The sequence below is a fragment of the Platalea leucorodia genome, assembly GCF_965183815.1.
Source record: "Platalea leucorodia genome assembly, chromosome: 1".
Taxonomy (NCBI): Eukaryota; Metazoa; Chordata; class Aves; order Pelecaniformes; family Threskiornithidae; genus Platalea; species Platalea leucorodia.
Window position 1 is genome coordinate 9,210,129 of NC_138823.1, and position 16,948 is coordinate 9,227,076.

Genomic DNA, 16,948 nt, shown 5'->3' on the forward strand with positions numbered 1-16,948 from the left:
GGTTTTGGGGCCATAAAATTTTCTTTTAAAGAGTGTTTTCCAGCTTATTCAGGGGGAAAATGGAAAATCTTGACAGGTTTGTTTGTGTTTTGTTTTGTTTTGTTTTTAATTAAAGAATAGCATTTTGACATCTCCACAGCAGAAGGATTCCATTGGTTCTTCAGAGATGCTCAAATCTGAAGTGACAATCTTCCACAGCGGTAGAAATGGAGAAGCTGGTATTTAACAACCTGGCCTCCTGCAGTATGTCTCAGATTCCTCAAAATGCACCTTCTTACAACTATATAAATCAGCTAATTTAAGATGTTACCTCAGCTTGCAAATCTTGCTCTCCTGACCGCCTAAGGAAAGACAGCAAAGGAGCCAATAGTTCTATTAGTTTGAACCAACATTTTGTCATCTGCAAATTCACTGCAAGTACACTCTGTCCCATTGTTCAGGTCATTATTCAAGACGTTAAACAGTATTAGCCCCAGTATCAGCTCTGGGGGTACACCAATGACTGGCTTCCAGCTGGATTACAACTCTGTGCCCAGCAGTTCAGCCAGCATTTAGTCTGCCTCACTGTTGGTTTACCTAGACCTTACTTCATCAGTTTCTGTGAGGATGTTATGTGAGACAGCATCAACAACATCCACTGCTCTGAGCGTTGCAAATTGGCTAACTAGAAAATGAGGCAAATGCATTAACTGTCTATTAAAATATAGGCCTTAATAGTGCTTCAATAAACTCAGACTCTAGATTGGACATAACATTAACTTCATTATTTCACAGAGCCTTCTGGCAAAGTATTAAAATTTAAGTATCTTTCTGATCTTTTGATGGAAAGTTTTATGTATTTTTTGTATGTATATGTATATGCTTACATGCATACACATCCATATATACGCACACTCACGACAGTGCCCTTTCAATAGTGACATTTTCTCACACTCGTCATCTGGCTACTACACAGGAGTCACAGTATTAATTTTTTTCCCCATGTACAAGCAATACCACAATGTAGAAAATTCAGTCACTGCTAGCTTTTCTGTGATGTCCAATTCTAAACCCATTAATCTTCTACAGCATATATTAATATAACATATATAATCATAAAGAGTTTGGAAACAGTTTTTTTGAAAATTTTCCAAAACCTCTGACAATGCGACAGAGATAGCAATCTGACGTAAATAACCAGGCTGGTACTTTTACTGTCAAAATGAGGCAGAACGTAAGAAGGACAGATGGTGCCCAGTTGCATTTTGAATGTATTGCTGCACACACTGGTGTCAGAGACGCAAAGACTAGAGGATACCAGTGCTAATTTGATGACCAGGCTAGTTGCGCTCTTCATAATTCAGTGACTTCTCCTGACTGCTGTCCTCAGGACAACCACTCCAATCCAGAATCCTGCCTCTTCATGGGAGGCTCTGTTCACTTGGGTGGTTAACCAGACCTTTGCAAACCAGAGACTTCCCTAGTTGCTCTGCATTTGGAAAGTTGACCTGGAAATGGTTGTGATAGGTCAAGATTGTGGCTAAGGGTAAGATGAGCACCTCACTTGCTGTGGCTAAGTTCTGAGCAGTCTTTAGAGTAAAAAGCAAATGACAGAAAGAAAGATCTAATTTCATTAAGTGCTGCTTAGGTCACTGTTTTCCTAGATTTAAGAATGCAAGAAAAACATAAAAGGAAAATGACAAAATTACTACAAAGCTTCACACTGGGAGGAAGAAAGCTTTAGTAAAGCAGTTTTCTACATGCCATGGGAAAAATACTTTGCAAAGGAATTGAATTTCCCAACCTACACATTACCCCACTAGCTCCTTCCAGCATTTCACACAGAAATTATTTCTGTTTACCTATAAAGATACGTGTTTTCTATTACAGTAAAATGATCATTATAAAAGCACAAATTCTACTACTAATACAAATTGTCTGAACATGATAATGACTAGTAGTCATAGATATGATGATGAAATGGTTAGTAATAAATTCTGAACTCAATACTGAATATTAACCACCTCCTGCAAGCCCAGTTGCCTATGGTTTAAGAAAAGACAGACACAAACAGATTAACAAATTTGCTCAGATCAAACAGATAATCAAGGGCAGAGATGGATGAGACTTCTCAATTTCAGTCTAACCTGAGGGTTCAATTGAGTTATCTAATGACTAGTCAACCTGCTTCCTTTCCGTTACATGCAGCATTTAGCAGATATGCTGTGTATTTCTGGAAAGGACACATCAGGGAAGCCTGTAGCTGTTGACAATTTGCATATATTTTTAGGGGGCAATAAATGCAAAGCCCTGAAAGACAGTGGTTAAGTTTCATTTATTATGAGGATCCGCCTACTTTCAAAATAACATGTGAGTACCGTAAGGTTGATATACTGCAAGACTGTAATAAATTTTTCTTCCTGATACAAAAAAGATGGTGTCATAGCAAGTTACAGCATCTCTTCAAAAGTGGGACCCAACACACACCTCAAATACTACATTTCTTGTCATCCAGCTCTGAATAATCTTTGAGATAATATTCCCACCCTTGCAGGAAACCATAAACAAGGACTAAAGGGAATAGAGTTTATCATTCTTCTGTACCACCAATTATAAAGCAGTATAAACCTGCATTAATTTCTGGAGGAACTGCCCCTTTCATCATCTTGTTTTTTGGGGAAAACTAGATTTGCTAAATTTGACTTTGCATCTCTATTGCAACTGTTTGGATCTATTTGAAAACTCATTGTCACTCCTTGCATTCAGCATTACTGGCAGAAACTGCTGGCGATTTGTCTAATCTGACATCCCTTGCCATCCTGGCAAGCACCAGATGCTACAAGAAAGGCGCTAGAAACTCCACAACAGTGGACAATAACTCAATAAACAGCTTTTTGGGAGGCTACCCTTGCCAGAGCTTTTCTTCATTGGTCGCTGCACTAAAATATGAAGTTATATCCATTGAAAGTGATGTGATATCCACACTTATAAATAATAAATTTCTTCATCAATCCTGCCAAATATTTTGCCTCAGTGACCTCTTGTGGCAGTGAGTTTGAGAGACATTAGGCCAGCATTGTGGATGACAACAATTCTTCCATTTAGATGATACACAATTAACAAAAATGAGTAAACACCTGAATGAGTAAACTCATGGGGAACACAACCGTTTCATTATAGTGTGATCTTTTAGCAATACATACGAAATAGAGGATGTTTCCTTTTTTTTTTTGCTTCATACATGAATACACTTACCACTTTCTGGCCTGAGAGGTAAACTAACAGGTGGACACAGGTTAGGCATGGTGTTCTTCAAGTCAGCTAAAAGCAGAAAAAAAAACAAAACGTGAAAACAATTACACCTGAAAGTTTAAAATGTAATCAACACCTCAATATTTCCAGCATTACTTCTGGGATCTAAATGTTGCTTCGTCTCACCACAAACACTGGGAGTAAGGATGCAAGGCTGCTTTGCTAGCTAACCCTTTTGAGCTCACACATGAAACCAGACTTCCCTAAATTTCTGTATTTATAAGCATTCCTACAAACACTTTTCAAGATGCAGTTATTTATGAACAACTCATTTGAGTAGTTCTGTGTTTTTTTCCATGCCTCTCTCTGTAGTTGGTTTTCTGCATCACAAGAGACATGAGATTTTCTCTGCTTCCTAATTAGCAAACTGGAATTTCTCAAAACAAGAATTAGGAACAAGTCAGTTTCCAGCAGGAAACTTTCCAAATTAAAATTCAAATAATCATTCATATTTTCCACACATGAAACTTACCATGTGCTAATATTTCCCTTAAACATCTTGTAATTTTAAATAACAAACAAGAAGTTTCCCCTTTGCATTCATAGTTTGTAAAACACTTCAGCTAATCAATTCATTATAAATTCTCTACTAAGACAAAATAAATTACCATCCCTACAGAATCTGAAGACAGATCAGATTTTCTGGTTGCTTCTTCCACTTTGCACTGCCCATATATGTAACCAATAGATATTTCTAAAAACTCAGGAGTTTTAGCATTCACTTTGGCAGGAGGGAAGAATTAGGGCTATCCAGAACTCTCTTTAAAATGTTATTATATGTTCCTCATTGTCTGAGCTGCAACCATGACCATACATACGAAGTCAAATTACTAATGAGCGTATCTGTGCGGGCAAACAGCTCACACGTCAACTTAACATATTATGAAGCACGGAGATATAAGTACCTTCCTACAACAAGACTATGGACTAAAACCAAAGACCCTGCTTCATGCTAACATCCCACTGCCTACGGTAAATTCCTCCTTCAGATTTCACTCATTTTCCCTTTTAGCTTCAGAGCTTTCTTGTTCCTCTTCCTGGTTGCCAGACCCCCAACACGCCAGCACAACTGATACAAATTTTTGTCTGCAAATATCTCCATTTGCATAAACATCTGTGCCTTCCTGTGTGTTATGGTGGAAACACATCTGAAGCTCCCTAACTGCATAAGGAAATGTCACTGTCTCTCCTAACACTCTCCCCTTTGCATACACCCATGGCTCCTCTTCATCATCCCTGTCTGTGAAGTGAGCCATATAATTTACTTTTAGTTGGTTCTTTGTCCACAAGAGGAAAAACAATTCCAAGAAATGGAAGTGTATCTACACCTCCGCCGTCTGCTCTTCACTTTGCCTTTATATCATTCTTCGTTCTTACCCCTGGCTGTTTCTCAGCTCTGCCTGCCCACACGCTCCTGCCATTGCCTACTTTATCAGGCCTGTTGTTCCCTTCTTCTCAGTGCTAGACCCTCACTCATCCCTCCCCAAGCCCACACCAGGATCTGGGAAACCCTATAAGCTTCTGTGGTGCCCCCTCAGCTCTATGATGTCTCTCCTCTTTAACAAGGGTTACCCCACTGGGGAGGAAAAGGATGGTCTAGCAGGAAGAGTGCCAGCGCAGGGCTTGGAAAAGCTCAGAATTAAGTTCATATTTCAGACACTTCTTCCAGTGTGAATGAGAGTTTTCTTTAAGTTTACCAACACTGTAAAATGCAGTGCATTGCCAGGATATCTGATGTAGCTTTACACAACTTTAACTGGATTATCTTTATATCACATGCACTGGACAGTATACATCTACACGTCATGTCACCTCTCTCCACTCATATATTAGTCCTTCTCTACTCTGCAAGAACTAAGGGAGTTTAAAAGCAAGAAAAAGTACTCCTTATTCATTTTTTTTCCCTGATTCTGTCAACATTGCCAGACTTGCCTCGCTGCTTTTGGTGGAGTTCAACAAGGTTGTGCCCATTTAGACTTAATAACAGGCAATCCCATAAACGGGGATACAGTCAGACAGGTGTTCATTGTCCTTATTGTTTCAATTATGATAAATTGAAGCTTAACAAAGTAGAACTAGAGCCACTCATGAGGAATGTGACAAATGACAGACCCATTGAAATTTTTCAACAAAATAATGGAGTCTTGTTTTGCTATGGAAAAGAAAATTCACTTTGACTAGATCTGGTTTTGATTCCTCTTGAGGAAATAACCTAACCTCTCATAACTGCTCTTCTGTTTAAACACGTGATGGCTTCTTACTGCTTGAAAAATACAGTGCTATCTTGGAATGCAACCTTGGCTCTTTCTTTAACAAAACAGCCAAAAGTGAATTTTAAATTCCATAACAAAACCAAACTTTTTGAAGTTATGCATCCACACACACTGTTAAACCATAAGCCAAGCAGTAAGAAACAAAGAATGATGTCCTGACCAGGACTGTGCAGTGGGACAAAATATATTTGGATTCCAACACTGTCCACAAGTGTCCCATAAAATCTAAGAAATTAAATTATACCTCTTTGAGGTATTTCTGTTCCTTTTCTATTAAAATGGAGATTAAATTGCACCTTTCTTTCCCTTGCACATACTTGTCTGCTTTGTCTATTTGTGATCCTTGCAAATGGGTCCTCCATCTGACAGCTGAAGCTTCTATACATTGAAGCTAATTAATAATCTTCAATGTACAGAAACCAGTCGGAAAAGCCATGTACCCTGCATGACTTACCAGGCTTTTCATACCAGCCAAATGGGTGTATTCTGACTTCAGCATCTGGTGAACTACAGCTTGAAACTTGCCAAGCACTTCTTGTTTCCTCAGCACACATCTGGATTCCTAGGCTGTTCAGAGTCAGGCACATGATCTTTCCACCTGCCAGGGAAATACATTGTTATAGAAATGATGAAGAAAATTTTCCTCTTCTAGATAGTATTTTGAGGAAAGTGAATACAGCATGATTCCACTGAGTGTTAAAAGGAATTCCACTGACTTAGAAATCAAAGGAAGTACCTAAAATGGGCCAAGTTTTACTGTTGTTGAAAATAGCATTGAAAAATCACAATGAATTCAATGTGAGGGAAGGTGGGTACCAACATTATAACCCATTAAGGTTACTAGGACTATTGCCACTGAGCAAAGATCAAGACCTCTTCTTTGAGCAAGCAGCCCTTTGTGGTTAATGCAATCCTGGAAATTAAAAATCTGCATGTATGTTGAAACAGGGCCCCTACTTACATCAAGATAAAAATTCTTCCTTTCAAAGACCTAGTGTAAATATTTCTGTACATGAGAAAAATAGAAGGTTTGAAATACAGCTAGCAGTTTCATTGAAGATTTATCCTAGCTCATGTTAAAATCCCTACTAAAATTTCTCTTGACTATATGAAGGCCAGGACTGGATGTCTGAAATGCCACAGATAATAAATATTAATCAGATAAACTGAGAGGTGTCAGTTTTGCATGTTTGGTGCTTTAAAATCCTTAATAATTGTTAGAATTATTTAAAGAAACTTAAAGTCATATTCAGTTAAGACTTCAAATTTCACATGGTCATATGGAGGTGTGAAAAGTGTCAACTATTTTTGATTTGTCATTTTTGACTGAGTGAAAATTTTGTCTGCTCAACAAAAAAGGGAATTAAAATATATATATTTTTGAAATGTTCCAAATTCCCAAATGAATTGTAAAACCAGCACGTCCTAATGACCTCAGGGAGAGTTGATTAGCACATGACACTTCCGAAAACAAGGTTAGCCATTTTAGTGGCCTAAATCTGAATTTGGAATAAAATATTAAAAACTATTTCATTGATTTTGACCTGGATGGCATCCAATTTTAAACACCTGCTAAAGACTTCCTTTTAAACAGAGCACTTTTTTTACAGCCAGTGGAGAGAAAGAAAAGTACCTCCAGAATAGGATTCAGTCAACCAAAGCTCTTAATGACCCCATAGTTTTGTCTATATATCTCTCTGCTGACTATAGAGGGAACATAGGGTGACAACACCCCTTAACTTAGCCATCTCAGGTTAGTAAAATATGTTTGTTTGACTTTATAATGGCTTTCAAGTCACACACACTTTTAAAGATTTGATTTCCTCAGGCTAACAGAAATCCTACTTGAGATGTCTTAAGTAGCTAAAGTACTAGGGACGAGAAGATCTGCAACCTCTATCCCCAACCAAGCTTCCTCAAGTAGAAGACCAAAATTGGGGAGCAGAGAAGTTCAGACATCCAAGAAAGCCAAAAGGCTAAGCTGCCACAAAGCATCCATGGACATATTATGTCCTTAACAAGCATCTAATTTCAGTACTATTTAGGTTTCTAAGTCCCTTAGGTTTAAAAAATGAAACAACATTAAAAAAAAAAAAATCACAAAAAGTAGTCAACCAACATTTTGGAAGAGGTGTTGAAGAAACAGTTCCCTGGAGTTTTATCAGTTTGAATTTCATGCTGTTGGAACTGCAGCTTCTTAAGGACTCATTCTCATGAAGTTTTCTTAATAATTTCTGAGATGTGGAATGTGTCATTGGGCTGAACTCTTAGAAATGGTTATGGTTACTCAAAAAGGTGCTAAAGAGAATTTCATAAGATCTGCAAGGGCTTTTAAAGTGCCGTTCGCAGCAAAAGAATGGTAAAGTTTGGAACAGTGAAGGGAGACTGAAATTATTTTAAAAATAAAAAAAGTGAAAAAATACCTGATAGCTGGGAGTCATTAAAAAAGCCAAATCCTGTGCAACAGGGGTCAGCATCACACCAACGCTCACACTCAAAGAAGCTGGGAAAGGAAAAACATCATTACTCTTAGTATCATTAATAATCTCTGTCATGGAGAAGGGAAGAGAGGATATTGCATAGGGGAGAGAGACTGAGAACCTGTAGAGATGCCTTTCATGATAAGACTGCTTCATGGTTCTTCATACTGCATAGATACTCCATACTTTTTCCATTTGTAGATGAAATTACATTTGATCTGTATACATCTACCAGACTACATCTAATAATTTAGATGATTATTTTGATATCTGCCCTAAAAATATCAGCCTAAATTAATTTGGTATATTATTGTCAAGAGATTTAAGTGGCCAACCAGCAATGTGATGGCAGTATAAGTAATAATTCACACATATAAAATTACTAATTATATACATTATTATTTATAACTCAATTATAAATTTCCTTTAATTCATATGCTATTTTTTCTTTGTTAACTATTCTCAAATAATGCTGTTCTTGGATCAATACATCTCATCCCCTTCATCTGCATAACAGGGCCTTGGTATTCCAGGCATGGTTAAACTTCCAGTAAAAACAAAGGAACAGTCATGTCCTACCCGTCTGAAACAGCTTTACTGCTCATGTCAGTCTTATTCCTCACTGAGATCCCTGTTACTTTCTGGAATGGCACACGTGTGTAGAAGCTTTTCACAGAACTTTTTAGAGTGACTGGAAGGAAAAAGAAAAACAAAATTGGAAAAATCATCTTAACCTTGTAATTCACATATGCTGGTCAAGTAATGTTTCTACGCTACAATGGTCTTGATCGATTAAAAGATTATTTTACATTATCACAGTAAAATTTTGATAGCTAAGCCTGAAGATGAACAAAAATCCAACAAGTGAACGATCTAAAAGCTGAGCAAAGTACATCGCCAAGGAAAGACTCCCAGCCCAGGGCTTCTGTTTCTGAGCCGTGTGTTGACTTTACTCCTTCTGCAAGGTCCAAAAACTAGGGGACAACCCCAGAATGGAAGACTCCAGTGTGCTCATGAATTATTCAACCTGTGCTGCACTTTGGGCTCCCTGAAAAGACACTATTTAATAGTTTAGTTCAGTAGACCTTTACATTTTTCACAGCAAAAGTGTAGGTTCCTGTACAGTGATAACAGGCTTGTTTGTCCAGCTTCCTCACATGAGCCCTATGAGAAAATCATTGAACTTCCCAAGCATTCAAAGAGCAGAGGTTAAAATCCACATGTCTATAACGCCGGATTTCCTAAAAAAAAAAAAATTACAAGCAACGACTTTCAATTTTTGCATTGCTAACTCCCATGGAAATTTTAATGGTAGAAAATGGGATTGCTGACATCCCAAGGACATTCCCATTTCACCCACGTTAAAAAGATTTAACACCTGGTATACAAAATATTTGAGCTATCCTTTGCCTCTCTGAGTTGGGAATAACTGAGGTGGAGAGTGGAACTCATGGTTAATGTCTTTCCATTCTGAACTGAAAATGAAAAACCATATCCAGAACAGCCTGACCTTGTCTTGCACCATCACATCCCAGGACTCATTCATACATTCAGACTTTTTATCTCAGAATTAAGAGCCAAAACACTGGCTTGCATTACCAGGGTCAGAGCACACAGTATACCTCCAAATCCCAAAACTTGCCTATTTTATGATACAATGTCTGTGGCTGCCAGGGTAGCACGGTTCGACAGTTTTCTGGTATTTGATCGATGTTGCCATCACAAATCTGTGCCTCTGGATAGAGGGTACACACAAAGTATTTGTCTGAAGTGTTTTGAAGATCTGCCATTCGACAAAACTCATCTTCTTGTGCACAACCTAGGAAGAAAAGTCACTAAGAGTTACACACACACGAGGGTTTCTTCCCCTCTCTATTCCTCTTCATGTCTTCAACGCACTTAAAGCTATCCATCAGCTAACAACTAAAAGTGAGAATTTCAATATTATCCTATTACAATGCAAGAGAAACAGGGACAGATTCTGTTTCTAGTGTCACTGAAGAGTAGGTTTACCTGGAGAGCACAGAAAAGGAGCTACACCACAGCTAATTGGAAAGATACATTGTAATTCATAAAGATCTCTCTCTCTTTTTAGTAAATTTGACATGCAAACTGTATAATCATAAAAGAACTCTGCATCAGTCGTGGGTCTCTTACTGTAAAGAATAAAAAGTAGTAATCTGCATTGAAATTTGCCCCAGGGTAATAATGCACCTTCAGAAAGGAAACAAAGCCATCAAACCCATTTCTTAATTACTGTGGCAATAGCTTCTGTAAATATATACCTCAATGCTTCATTTTAAACAGGCATAGCCCTGCTGACCTCTTATAGTGATGTTTGTGCATGGTTTAGTACTCTCAGTTTGACCTTCCTGGTAGTCAGAGATAGAAACTCTTCTCCATTTTTCACATCAAAATATATTTTAGCATTAACCCCGAATATCTGTATTTTACCTTCTCCTGTTACCACTATGTCATCCATCTAATTGGAGGGGTACATTTCAAGAACAGCAGAGTATTGCCTAAGCTGTATCTTCTACTTCTCTCACCCATAGCAGGGACAACCTGATGATGAATGATGGCTACCCTTCTGCCACAGCACACAAAGATTGTAAGGAAGAAACAGGTGGCCCCATTAACAACTTCCATGAAAATTTTGTGGGTTTTCCCCCAAAAATCTCTAAGTCCAGAGTTTCTACTCATCATGATTATAATACCTATTAAAATAGTTTAATTAATTATTATTCCCTACAGAATAACAGTCTCCAAGATGTCTTACGTGTGAGACACCAAAGCACAGCTTCCTCTGCTGAGTACTTCTGCCTGAAGACCCAATACTGCTGGTAAGGGAGAGAATAGTTCTGGTCACTTTGTATCTGGCTGTTGTCCATTAGGTAGAAAAGATCCTTTGCGGAATCTGAGATTCAAACAAACAAACAAAAAAACTGCTCAGACCCACAAAATAGTTAACTATGATCTGGAATAAATTAAATTTATTTGTACATAAAATTCTGCCTTTCACAGTAAAACAGCTGCAACCATTTTGTAGGGCTAACATACACCAAAGGCTGCTTTTAATAACAGGATTGTCCACCCACAGTTATTGATGCTTGTGTAGGCAATGCCTCCTCACCAAGCTGCACTGCACAACACTGCATTGTCAGGCTATTTCACCACCCAAAAACTAGATGAAAATCACAGCTCCTAGAAATAAGAAGGTTCTCTCTACTCTTGTCACACAACACATCAGCCTAACAGTGAAGTATAATGCCTCAGAGGATGCTTACAATACCTTACTCAAGCTACTTCTTTTATTAATCCAAAATTCTGCAGTTTCCTTATATTCCCTTGGGAAGCTTTTACACCTCTCAGTGTTAAAAGTTTTCTTAACAAGCTTAGTACCTATTTGAGTCATTTAACCTTATTTCTCCTAGTTTATGCTCCCACAGACCACATTAAATAACTCCTTTCTGTCACCTGTGTGAGATCTTTAGACATGTATGCAATGCTTTATATCTCCTGAGCTCCCTCTGAAACAATCACAGCTATTTCAGGCTGTTTTCAAATTAACCCCTTTAAATAAGGGTCCAAGTAAAATATTGAAAGAAATGGATGTTCTTCATAAACACCTTTTTATTTGTCAAATGCCATCAGCAGGTCTCATCCCCCGTTACTCCAACATTGTGAGAGATTCTGTTATTTAATCTTACATGCACTGAAACAGCCAGACAAAAATGAAAATAGGAAAGTAAAGACGTGCTGATGATTGCAGCTGAAATGCTGAAGCACCTACTGATATGCTGGGAGTTCACAATAGCTTTGAATTTTCTATCAGAAAATAGAAAAGATATGTTACTGTGTGCTTTAAGGATGATCATCAAGTAATAAAAGCTCTGTAGACATTTTCCCAGATGCATCCGTAACTTTTTTAAAAAGGTGACTTATAAGTCTTGTTACCTCTCGAGACTTAACTTCAACCTTCACTTTCTCTTGGAACAGTTTGTGTCATGACTAAGACTAAGGGATGGAGGAAGAAGCTGCATTCCTTGCATAACTTCAGGTTTTAATGATATCATCAGCCAAAGCAAGGTAAACAGAGAACCCTGAGGGCTACACTCATGCCTTGGCAGGTAAACTCAAGAGAATTTCACCGCATGTATTAAGCGTAGTTTTTTCTCATTTTTAAGTCTAGACTTTAAGATACAACTAATTGTATAGGAGCGCCACTAGCTAAATGGGCATTTTAGTTTACCTTCCATTGAAACTAGATAAACAATATCAGCAATTCACCTTGTGTTAGGATTTTACATGTATTAAATCACGTGCTCAGGTATTCATCAAGGCTCCTTAGCAAAGATTACAGTTCATTAGAGATGAACCAAAGTGCTCTCAACAGGCTCCACTGCTCTTTTTCTCTTAGGATTATGGTGCTGAAGACCCAAAGGAAATCTAGTAACTTAATACAAATGATTTTGGATATATAAATGACTTAGTATAATGAAGAGCAGACCCTGGAATAATAAAGAAGCTAGAAAACTTCACAGGTCCCTCACTTTCATCATGCATGGAAGAAACACTTGTCATTCCAGTTTCATCCTGAATTCCTCTAAGCATCACATTTACAGTCATATTGTCAGTAACAGTAAATATGCTCAGGCACCTAGGCTAAGGATTTGATTCCTGGGTTTATGTGAAATTTTTTCTTAGCTACATAATATTTCCAGGGTCTTCACAGTTCAGTAAGTCTGAAAGAACAAGCTTTCACAGAACATTTTAACACATTCATTTCCATCCTGGCCTGGGAAGGTAAAAAACAGAAAGACAGGAGGGTCTTCCAGGAGGCTCACATTTCTAACACCATTCTCAAAACCTGTATTGCATTCCCTACCTAATAGAAATCCTCTGGACTTCACAATACCTACATCATTACAATACATATATGGCAATATATAATATTTTCTGGTTAAATTCTGCACCTCCCTCTGCTGTCTTCTGCTACCTCCTCTTTCTGCCCTTACTGTAATACCTGATAATGTTAGATCATTCTCTGTCTTCAAAGCAGTAGCATCACACTCTGAGGTTTTAGTCCGGGTGACCATATCAGAGCCTGGAACACAATAGGAATTAAAGAGCATAGTAATTCCCTTTATCTATCTTTCTTCCACAAGACAAGATCATCCTTAGTTCCCTAAATTTAGCAAATATTTTAAAGTGCACCATTTAGGAAAACTCCTTAAGTGGTTCCACCAACTGATGAATCAAAAATGAGTAAAACCATCTATGTATAACTCTGGGAAAAACCTAAACCAAAACATGCTGTTTGGAGGATAAAAGCAAATGCCATATCCACAATCACTATGCATTCAACAGCAGTGCTGTGGAGGCTGTGTGCATTTATAAAGCAGTATCACAAATCATTTTTGCAGGTCCTGCTATGTAAGTTGCGGCATTCAGAAAGTAGAATTGCAAATACGATACATACATAGTTATCATGCTAATACAAGTAACCCATCTAGTTAAGTATAATGTGGTAAATTATTATGGTACCTGGACACTGATGGGACAAAGGCACATGTTTCCACAATATCATTTTTCACAGGTATTAAAAGTTATAAAGCATATTCTTGGACACAAGAATTTACCCAAATTTCATGAAACTGACAGTAGCCAGATCACTCCAGATTACATCTGCCCCCGCCAGAAAAGACTTTCAAGCAGTATCTCAGTTTGGACGGTATAAAATAAAGTGAGAATGACGCTTCCATTATGGAAGACACATCTGCCGCTGCCTACAGTTCATCATAAGCTTTTATAACAACTTCTGTGAGATAACTCACCTCTCCATAGATAAACCTGCTGAAAGGTAGTAAAATTTCTTTCTGCCTCCTCTGCCAACTTAGAAGCTAATAAAGAAAAAAGTTTGTTAGAATAGCTGCTCAAATTAAACAGGTAGTATTGAAATGCTCAGAAATTGCATTAAAAACACATCACTAGACTATGTAACACATTATTTACAATACAAGCCCCTAAGGAAGAAGGACCCAGGTGTCCTGGCGCTAGTCTAGTTCCAGGGTGCCAAGGCTTTACTCTGTTTTCCATCTTTGCTTTTTCTGTGCAGCTCTGGGCATCAATCTTTTTGCATTTCCTCCAGAGTTTACCTTTCTTTCAGATTATTGGCTTAAAACTGCCTAAATTAAATATTTGAAGTAGTACAGGGTAACATACTAAACCCAACACATTCTTGACTTTCATTAATGTTCACACAGTAAAGTGTGAGAGGTCCATCTATCTAACAATGCATCCAGTTAAGGAGTTCTTATTCTCTCATGATCGTACAGGTAGAGATTTACTTGAGAAAAAAGCACTGAAGTACCAGAGCAGGCTGGTGAAAAAGGCAGAGTCTATAGAAGAATTAAAGGAAAGTTTTCTAAATTGAGATAATTCATTGACATACTTCCACTGAACACGTGTCCTCCCAGCGTGAAGGAAAACATCTTCTCTTTTTCATTATAGCTCACGCCTTTACATATCCCACCTATGACAGATGTTGGTGTTGGACTCCAGCCATTTGCATTGCAGATCAGCACGTCTGGGTCGCTCATCAAACTACACAAAATGGTACCTAGGTTCAGGCAAAGAGAGAGTTGCATCACTCCAATAATTCTTTGCACCTACACAGGGGTTTTTAATGAAGCATCCCAATACTTTCTGTAAATGTCAACTGAACCTGTGTCACTAAGATAGATACCCTTTAGTATTGCTACCAGGAAAAAAAAAAAAAAAAAAAAAAAAGAAAAAAAAGAAAGAAAATCAGAGCCATACATTCAAATTGGAGTACTAAGGTTACCTATTCATACCTAAAACAAACATTTGTAGCCTGCTTTTGAGAGATTTCAAGCACATAGTATTACCACCTAATAAAATATTACCATTATCTGATAATACCCAACAGTGTTCTCAGCATTTTATAGCACCACGGAGACATATTCAATCCTTTGGCGGTCTTACAATCTCAGGCTCTGAACCAAGAAAGCACTTATATTTTTACTGGGATGTTTTCCTGGATTGGTGCCTGATTTCAGTCAGCCCAGGCCTAAGCCTCCTCTTGCATCGTGGCCTGAGTCAGGGGGACCAGCACGCTTAAGACAAGGTATTCTGGCGTCAGTCTGTTCATAAATGTCTAGACAATACTCAGCTGTTGCTTTGTACTTGCTATCACAGCTCAGGCATTTCTATGGTCTTACAATGCCCTCTCTTATTTTTTCTATTTTTTTTTTATGGACAGGGTATACGAGATATTCAAAGTGCTACTTTTTTTTTTTTTCGTAACAAAATGCTAGTCCAAGTAATGCATTTATCAATTTACATTTCAATTAGAACTTCATGTTTCCTATAGGAAATGCACCTCCAATGGGAAAGTTGATCCCATGTGAGCTTGAAAAGAAATTACAAACAGCAGGCATTGACATTAAGTGCTTAAATTTGCTGGCAGAAATCTGGGCTCTGCCTAGGTCCCACCTCTGCCAAACTCTGTCCATCCCACTCCCACTTGCTCTCCCAGCTAGACACCCAGACTTAGGAGATTATAGCATTCCTGCATGCAATACCATAACACAATGTCCTGTTTAGCATCCTCTTTTCCTGCTCCAAAAAGGGAGTTGATTTACATTTGCTCTACAAGCACTCTGGAGGCACCGTCTTAATTCCCCCATCAGCTGAAAGGCACCAACTTCTAGCAACCGAGCTGCGTTATGTAAGGAGAGAGGCTGTTCCAGAATGATTTAGCCCATCGGATGCAGATGTCAGGTCAAAAGAATTAGCCTTTCAAAATGTCCATTCATCTCCAAGAGCAGCTTGCCACCTCAGGTCTTTATCTCTACTGCTCCAGGCCAAGTCTTGGACATTACTCAAATTCTGCCTACACCAAAAAATGTCAGTGATGTAGAGGCAGGTGTACTGTGTCCAAAAATGAGTTCTACCCAGTTAGCGTTGGTTTTCTACTGCAGAATTTTTTATTTTGCCATTAGACAATACCTCCGTCAAGCGCATTCTGACTCAAGATGAAGCCATCGCAGCATGAGTCCCTGCTGCAAGTCTGCCGACAGAAGAGCTGAGCATCAGTCAGAGATGTGCTGGCTGCTGAGAGCACCAGGGAGCGATACACGCCAGAAAGCACATTCTGAAAACTGGTCCTTTCAAAGGTCTTGAGTCCAGATGAGTTAAATTCTTGTCCTGGGTAGACAGAACAGGAAAGAAATGTTTAAAAGAGCTCAGGAGGAGATGGGATGCTTTCGGATTGTAGTTGGTCAGAATGTACTGCCACGGTGGGAATAACAGTCCACTGTACCAGCAAAGGGCTCCTAAATCAATGTACACAGTAAGGTTGGTAATATCCCACTTTCAAGCACTACATTAATAACTCCCAGGTATAAATGAAAGAAACTTATCTTGTTAAAAAAATAAAACGTGTAATTTGGCCGGCATAACTGCATCTGCAATTAAGGCTTCTGCTGACTAGACACATACGTAAGAGGACATGATTCATATAATCCTGGATCTAATTAGCAATATCAACAGAAATCTAGAGTAGATCTGGTATCAACAAGATTACGTTGATTGCAAAAATGTCAGGGGACTTGTCTTTTTTAGGTGAGATTTAGCTCTTTATATTTATTATTATTAATAAATGGTGACCCAGAGGTTTAGGTAGAAGTAAAAAGAAAACAGTGACAGCAGAGAGTTTTGATTCAAACACTGCAGCATTCTGCATTTGGTTGTCTTGCTTCAAATTTGGCATGAGGCTTAAAGTTAGACACACATTGGATGGGACATGCAGTGGCATCAATCACACTTAGGCCAAAAAAAGTTGTCTTTTACATTCATTAGACCAGTTGAATCATTTTG

The 16,948-nt window shown here is 38.2% G+C and overlaps 1 protein-coding gene across 1 annotated transcript in view; it reads right to left on the reverse strand.

The window, feature by feature from the left end:
- Positions 1 to 16,948, reverse strand: part of TG (thyroglobulin) — a gene marked incomplete at both ends in the record, with an annotated part of 159,517 nt that overhangs the window by 92,146 nt on the left and 50,423 nt on the right. Inside the window, 10 exons of the mRNA XM_082325442.1 lie at positions 3,235 to 3,300; positions 6,019 to 6,162; positions 7,988 to 8,067; positions 8,624 to 8,735; positions 9,687 to 9,863; positions 10,824 to 10,961; positions 13,071 to 13,151; positions 13,882 to 13,947; positions 14,499 to 14,666; positions 16,079 to 16,276. Coding sequence (XP_082181568.1) covers positions 3,235 to 3,300; positions 6,019 to 6,162; positions 7,988 to 8,067; positions 8,624 to 8,735; positions 9,687 to 9,863; positions 10,824 to 10,961; positions 13,071 to 13,151; positions 13,882 to 13,947; positions 14,499 to 14,666; positions 16,079 to 16,276 — 1,230 coding nt within the window. The remainder of the gene's footprint in view (positions 1 to 3,234; positions 3,301 to 6,018; positions 6,163 to 7,987; positions 8,068 to 8,623; positions 8,736 to 9,686; positions 9,864 to 10,823; positions 10,962 to 13,070; positions 13,152 to 13,881; positions 13,948 to 14,498; positions 14,667 to 16,078; positions 16,277 to 16,948) is intronic.